Source organism: Hipposideros armiger, unplaced genomic scaffold (assembly GCF_001890085.2).
Source record: "Hipposideros armiger isolate ML-2016 unplaced genomic scaffold, ASM189008v1 scaffold_218, whole genome shotgun sequence".
NCBI classification, from domain to species: domain Eukaryota; kingdom Metazoa; phylum Chordata; class Mammalia; order Chiroptera; family Hipposideridae; genus Hipposideros; species Hipposideros armiger.
The window spans coordinates 121,977-130,315 of record NW_017731568.1 but is presented as its reverse complement, the minus strand read 5'-3'; the positions used below and the strand labels follow the sequence as shown (position 1 = coordinate 130,315).

The 8,339-nt window shown below is 37.6% G+C and overlaps 1 protein-coding gene across 1 annotated transcript in view; it reads right to left on the bottom strand.

Moving 5' to 3' along the window:
• The window catches only part of HECTD1 (HECT domain E3 ubiquitin protein ligase 1), a 106,147-nt gene that overhangs the window by 83,263 nt on the left and 14,545 nt on the right, over positions 1 to 8,339 (bottom strand). The window contains exon 3 of the mRNA XM_019654271.1: positions 1,026 to 1,260. Coding sequence (XP_019509816.1) covers positions 1,026 to 1,260 — 235 coding nt within the window. The remainder of the gene's footprint in view (positions 1 to 1,025; positions 1,261 to 8,339) is intronic.

The window sequence follows — 8,339 nt, the reverse complement described above, 5'->3', positions numbered from 1 at the left end:
AAAACTGTCTTTTCAGTTGTTGGTTAGGGAATTCCTTAGTATCATTTCCAAAGAAACCCTAAGTTCCTAGACAATTAATTCACCTTGGTCTTTGAATTCAACTTGAGCTTTAGTTATTAACAAGCACCTGACTACCTTCCAGGAGCAAGACGCTCAAGTCCTTTGCCTATTTCCTGGGCTACAACCACAACAACCTTCCCTGGGTCTGAAATCATGTCAGAAGGGACTAACTAAGAAACAATATTTATATAATCAAGAAAATGTATCTCATTATAAATTCATGATCACCAATCTTAAATGAGCACACTGTCCAATAACTCTGCCACATTTCCTCACTGTCTGCAATGAATATTTCACACCTTTTTTTTTCTTCAATTTTCTCTTGACTTTGTGCTCCCTTGGTTTTCCACTGTAGCCTCAGTCCTAAACTCCCTTCTCTTATCTCTCCAGTTGATCTCATTTATTCCCTTAGTTCATACTCTGTGGATATAAATCTCATCCACATACTTTGAAAACTCCCAAAATGTTACCTTCACCCTCTACCAAGTAACTTATATCACTATCTCCATTTAGAATTATCACAAGCATCTTAAAATGAGCACATTCAAAAAAACAAAACTCCTGATATGTGCCTCCACCCCCAAATCACCATCTTTATAAATGTCACAACCATCCAGAAAGCAAGAAACCTAAAAATCATCCTTAGTTTTTCCCCATTTTCTTTACATTACACATCCATCAGTTGAACCTCACCAATTTTCCCTCTAAAATACATCCTAAATTTGTCCACTTCTCTCCAACACCCTCTTTTACAACCCTAATCTAAGCTAACTTCAAACTCTTGTTCTACTGAAACAGCCACTTAAACTTCCACATAAGAGATAAGTCTAGCACTAGTCTTGAGGCAGATTGCTCCACAGGGAGGAGAGGGTCAGTCTGGCATAGGATGTTAGAGCTTGAGCAGGATGAAGAGGGCATCTGTACAGGGGAATGCCCCANAAAAAAAAAAAAAAATTAAGACTCACCTTTACACATTGTTCAGCCAAGTCTCTACTAGTCCTGTTGTTAAGTTCGACCACAACCAAACGATTACAAAGTGCTTTTATAGCTCCATCTACCCCAACAATCCTTCGGGTACATTCTGCAGATACATCCAGGTAGTACGTTATGGCACGGGCTGTTACCTCTAACACATTGTCTGGGGCACTTTCGTCAAGAAAAATTTTGCAGAGAGCTGGTAAGAAAGTGCGAGGAGGACATCTGCAGCAAAAGAAATCACATCATATCTAGAATTACTAAATTCATAACATCAAAATATTAACAAAATAATAGAAAGTAAAACTATAACATAATAATACATCATGCTCAATACTGTGCCTGCATGTGTTATTAGGTAATATTTATCACATCTTTGATTCCATAACAATACTCAGATGTTAACTTCATCATTACTGAAAATATCAAGTTGTAAACAGTTTAAAGTAGCAGCACTAACTTGAAACCATGTTAAAAAAATTTCTATTCAATTCTCAGCTTGAACACCAACTGGTCTGCAAAAATCTTCCCTAACCTCCCCAAATAGTTAAGTGGTGCTTTCATATTCCTAAAACCTCATAAAACGAGTTCCCACACTGTTTAATGTATCACTTTATTTCCTTATTTACATTAAGAGTTCCTAAAGGCCAAAGACATTGTTCAGTTCATATTTTATAGGAGCAAATGCTGATTTGGGGTTTAACAGACCAGGGTAAAACATAGAACAAGAGCTCTGTAACCTTTCTGGTCCTGTTTCATCATTTTTAAAACAAAAATATTATCTAAACAATACTTACTTTATATGGATGATATGAAGACCAAATGAAATTATATACATTAAAACACTTAGCTCAGTACCTTGGTATCATATTAAATTAAGTTTAGCTCCCCTTCCCTCCTACGAACAGTCTAATGCATGCTAAATAAATCTGCATAAGACAGTTTTATCAAAAGCAGAGTTTCGGAGGTATCAGTAATATCCCCTATATTTTAATCAACATTTAAAATATGAAAGATCACAATGTACATTTAGTGGAAATCTCAGCTATATGACATCAAATACATTATTCTAAGTTCTCTGCATAGACTAAACTTTAATGGGCTGGCTACACATAACACAGAACGTAGCACTCTCCACATTTTAGTGAATTATTTTTTCTCTAATTTTTAGTATATGCATATACTTGGTAGCTTTTTAAAAATATCTGTACGAACCTCAAAGTAACTCTACTCTTTAATATCTGGTTAAATGATCCCTAGCTTAAGGGATACAGCAGCAGAAATTTATTAAAGAAGATTTTAGAAGCTCTCTTGCATTCAGTGATTTAACCAGCTTCTTATTAAACACAGGTAGTTTTTATTAAACAGCAACACTGAAAACCTATGTCAAGCAGTCACTTATAATTTTTCTGAGGAGGAAATGCTTTGAGGCTAGGACACAGTTCTCAGGTAAGATCAGAAGACTGACTAGCATATCAGAACCTCAAAGCATTTATGCATATGTAGTAAACTGAAGGTATTAGAAGAGTGTGTAAAAGTATTAATACTACTGAGGAACAACATAGTCTAAAAAAGTAATGTTTTTTCTTTATAGAACAGTAGTTTTTGAATAAAGAATAACATAAAAGTTGACAGTCCTTGAATCAAATGACAAAAATCAATCTACCATATGCTTTATATTAAAAATAATTCATCTATATTTCTTAGCCAGTGCAAAAACTGCACATCAAAAAATGAACAAAATTTGGGGCCAGCCAAGCGGCTCAGTTGGTTAAGAGTGCCAGCTCTGAGCAACAGGGTGGCAGGTTAGATTCCCACATGGGCCAGTGAGTTGCACCCTAGCTGAGCTGCCACTGAGCTGCCAACAGGTGGCAGGATGGCTCAGCTGATGAGAGCATGTGCTCCTAACAACAAGTTTGCCAGTTCGACTCCCACTCATGGGATGGTGGGCTATGCCCACCTGCAACTAAGATTGAACACGACACCTTGAGCTGAACTGCCTTGATCTGCTGACCGGCGGCCAGATGGCGACTGGACTTGGAGCTAAACTAGCTGCACCCTCCACAACTAAGATAGAAGGACAACAACTTGGCTGTTCCCCTTCCCCAATTCCCCAACANTCCAGCAGCCAGTGTGAGTGGCTGTCCAATGGCCTGAGAGCAATTGCCTCACGCAGGAAGAGTGCAATGATAATACCAACATGAGCCAGTGAAGCGATGTCCTCCATAACTAGACTGAAGAACAAAAGGACAGCAACTTGTCTGTTCCTCTTCCCCAATTCCCCAACGCTGTTCCTTCCCACAATGCCCCAATAAAATCTTTAAAAGAAAAAAAAAAAGAAACTTCTGATGAATCCAAATTTAAGCAATGGTTTCCAAAATGCTACCTGCAATGACATCAGAATCTTTCCCTGAAGGGAACAGAGATAAGTAACTTAAAACAAGAACAAAAAAAGTTTCATGAGGATCCAAAGAGAAAGCATTCCCTTGAAAACTTAACAGTTTCTATACTATAACTACCATTTGCTTTTTCCAGACTACATCACTTTGGCTTGGGCCAAGATTTCAGAAAGATTTATAGTATAAAGAAATTTAATTTTTTTTAAAAAATAAAAGAAGTTATCTATAGTGGCAATATTTTACTGAATATAGTCTGTAAACTGGACATCTCCTTTATTAAAAAAACACAAAATTTTAACTGTAAAAGATTAATAAATTTGATTTTTTGAAGATAAAAATAACATCTTTGATCCATTTCATCTTTTATTCTATTGTTGCCACTGCTCCCAGCCTTGACTCTCTCTGTATTGCTTAATTAAAAATAACTCTTCGCACAGCAGTTGAAAATTATGGTCTTCCCTCTCAAAGAAAAGGGAGTAAGTCAAATTCCAATATGTAGACTTGCTTTCCTCCAATTAAAATACACACACAAACCTAATTGTAATTCATTCAACAAATATCTTACTGAATGGCTTTTTATGCCAAGTACTGTGGTAATTGCTAGGGGGTAGGATACAAAGATGAGGAAGACAGTACAGAGTTATGAGGAAACTCAAAGGTCTAATGACACAGTCACCAAGGGTGCAAAGTAAACATATATTGCTATACACTACAAGTATTTTGTTTTTCACATTTTTAAGGTGACAGACACTGGTAAACTTAATGAAAGCTCACTGAAGCTCATTATCTGTTGGCTCCCTAGAGCCCAAAGTTAACAACCCTGGCAGGGATTGTCTCTCATCTTCCAGCACCTCTCTCTGCTGTCCACTGCCTTGAAACATATACTGTACACACAGTTGCTGTCTACATAAATTCACTTACTTAACATTTTGGGATTGTATGTATTTGATATAATGAACATTCTGTAATCAGGGAAAGACAGCTGCAGGGCTGATCAAAGCAAGGTATTTATTTCACTTCCTTATAATCCTGCCACTGGGTAGAAGAAAACAAGAGTCAATATAGAAAAAGCAAGAACATGGGCCGGCCCAGTGGCGCATTGCTTAAGAGTTGGCTTGGAACGCTGCTCTGATAAGCAGGGCCCCAGTTTAGTTCCCTCATGCAGGCCAGTGACGCTGCGCCCTCTACAGCTAAGATGATGAACAACAGCTCAACCTAGAGCTGGGCTGCTGTGAGTTGCCGACAGCGTAGGCTGCAGTGGGGCTGGACTGCAGCTGGCATGCGCTCTCATGAGCAGCCGTGAGCCCGTGAGCCTCCGTAAGCGGCCGTCCAGTGGCCGGCAAGCGACTGCCTCACCCGGGAAAAGTGCAATGATAATACCAACATGGGCCAGTGAAGCAAAGTCCTCCACAACTGGACTGAAGAACAAAAGNACCCCACAGGCCTTCACCCTGGTCCAATCCCTATCAAGTCATCCACCTCCCCCCACAACACCCCCACCGCCTCACACCTTCCCACAACACAAAAAAGTGGAACCACTTCCATCTTTTCAAAGCATAGCAAAATTACAAGCTTAGATTCTAGCCCAAACTGCTCTCCTAAATCCCAGAACTGCAGACCCAACTGCCTCCCCAACTCATCTATCACTACCTGGAGATGTTCAGAAAACATCAAACACAACCTGCCCAAAACTAAATGAAGTTTTCCTACCAAAACCCATACTACTTATTCTCTACCCTACCACCCACCTAGTCATTCAAGAGAAATTCAAAATTCTTCCAAACTCCTGTTTCTAAAATACAAAATCCAGTACCTAATCCTGACGATTTTACCTCCTAAATCTGTTCAGTATCTGTCCCTTCCCTTGAATTCCAACCCTCATTATTTCTTACCTAGATTACTATAACAGCTTCCCAACTAGACTCTCACTAGGCTCTCCAGTCCATTCTCCACTCTACCACCTAAGTTATTTTTCTAAAACACAAATCTGTTAGTCACATGCAACTTAATACCTTGTTAGATCCCTGCTACCTTGAGGGTAAGATCCAAACTCATCAGGATTACATTCTGGTCTGTGATCGATTTATTCATTGCCCCTCGCCACCCCTTCATACACACACACTCCACTCTTGCTTTACCAAACTTCAAAACTACTTATAATTCCTACACTTAAGTTTTCAAGTCCTCATGCCCTTGCACATGTCCCCTCTGTAAGAAACACTCTTATCTGCTTCTCCTCTTTTTCACTCATATTTCAAGACAACTTTTAAAATTAAATTTTAAAAATTTTAAGAAGACTCAGATTACTACCTCCTCTAGGAAACCTGCCTTAGACCAACCTCACTACCTATTCTCAGTTATGCTCCTCTTGGGTGGGTTCAGAGCATTCAGTGAAACCCATCTATCAAAAGCATCCATCAAACTATTGGGTTGTCGGAAAAGTCATGACATATTTTTTCTATGTTTTTTGTTGCAAAAATACCATCATGACTTTTCCGACAACCCAATATATTATATTTTCCCATTTACCTGTCTGTCTCATCCATGAAAACATGAGCTACTTGAGAGCAGGGTCTGTACCTTATGTTTTGTTTTCCTACAACAAATCCCAGTAATTTTTATTTAATGGACACTCAAATGTTTGATAAATTGATACATGAAAATAATCCGTCTCAAGAAATTGTTTAATAGGGAGAAAGACGATGTAATTAAGTAAAAATAAATATAATCAGTGCTATCATAAAAGCTTAAAAGTAGGTTCATAAAAATTTCTGAGAAGGAAAGCTCAACTCAGGGGATTTGCAAAAGGGAAGGCCTCACAAAAAAAGAAAAAGTTTGACTTAAATCAAGGTATTCTCTGCCTTGAAGAGTTATTGCAAGGATTTAAGATAATGTACATAAAATATGTAGTACAGGACATAAAAGATGCACAACAAACCCTATAGAAGCTGGTCAAGCAGACAATCTCTTGTATTCTAAGTAAGGAGAACAGCATGTGCAAAGGATGAAAGCTTGAAGAATGTGGGAGATCGTATTTTTGAACAATATCTACAACATTATCTCCCACCCCCTATATCCATATATTCTTTTTTATAATGTGACTTTTATACTCTTCCTTCAGAGTATCAATATTGAATCTGAGCAGGTTTACAATTACAATAAAGCAACTACTTTGTGACTTCTAAAGCTAAACCAATAAAAGTTTCTATTAGCTTCCCTTGGGGTTCTTGTTCTAGGAACACAAGCACCATGCTGTGAGGAAGCCCAAGTAGCCACCTTGCAAGGCCATCAGGTGTTCCAACTAACAAACTCAGGAGAGATCCCAACTAGAAAAAGTCAGTATTCAGGACATACGAAAGAACAAGTCATGAGATAATTCCAGTGCCTAGCCATCAAGCTTTTGGTATATACAAGTAGGATCATACTATAAATACTATCCTATAATTTGTTCATTACCTTATCAATATGCTGTGACCGTCCTTCCACATAATATAAATAGAGCTAACTCAATCTTTCTAATGTCTATATAATACCTAAAATAATGAACACCCATACATTATTAACCATTTAAGTGATTTCCAGATTTTTAGTATTGGAAACAGTGAACAATCTTGAAGTATATCTTTGCATACCTGTACCAGTCTTTATGAAGGAAAGATTCTTACAGGTGTTTCTGTGTGTACATTTTTAGTTTGGCAGATATCAAATTGACTTCTAAAGAAGCTATGCCAATGTATAACCCCACCAGAAGCATTTAGAGTACCTATTTCCCCACTCCTAGGCCACATAAAATATTACCTTTAAATTTTCATTAAATTGATAAATATTTTAACTTTATTTCATAAAATTTAGCTAGCTATGACATATTAACAAAATTTTACAATTAAAACACAGGCTATTCAAACCCCCACCAATGAAAATAAAAAAGAATCTAACGTACACTCACACACGCACACTTCAGGGCACGGAAAGCCTCTAATTAAAATAGCAAAAGTCATAAATAAATTCCAAAGTAAATTCAATCATTCATATTTTATTTCTATATGTTTGATACACTTTATTTCTGTGTGAATATGTACTTCAAGCAGATACAAAACATAAAACTACCAAGCTGGGCATACATTAACATCATTTTAAATTTTTCATTCCAATTTCTCTTAGAAAATAAAAATCAAAATTTACTAACCTACTCATTTGTTCCTCCAAGGAATGAAAACTTGTAACATTATCTTCAATTAGATTTTCTTACAATCAACTCTAAAGTTCAAAACAATCATAAATCACAAGGACCTCTACCAAAAACAGTACCATTTTGAAGTTAGTTATGAGATGGTAATTTTAGACAAACATATTTGGTCAGACTTCTAAAAATAATTACTATTATTTCAAACTGATAAGGAAACTTTGGTTTCCTCTTATATGTAATTCTGAAGTCAGCAGTCAAAAAAATATATTATCAGGCAAAAATGTATGTACAAAGATGTTCATTGCAAGCATGTTTTATAATGTATGAGCTATATATCTAATAACAAGGGCATGATTCGATGCATATATGATAGATTATGCAGGTTTTTAAAAACTGCTTACTAAGAACTTAGTATGATACAAACATTGTTTGACAGAAATATTAGGTAAAAGAAAAGGAAAAAATGATATCCAAGGGCCAACTGAGTGGCGCAATGCTTAAGAGCTGGCTTGGGATGCCAGAGGGCCCCGGTTCGGATCCCACATGAGTGCCAGTGACACTGCCCTCTACAGCTAAGATGCGGAACAACAGCTCAACCTGGAGCTGGGCTGCCGTGAGTCGCCTGGCGACGGCGTAGGCTGCAGCCCCTGCTGCAGTGGGTTGCCATGGGCTACCATGTGTAGCCAGCAGCCAGCATGACCGGCCATCCAGAAGCTGGC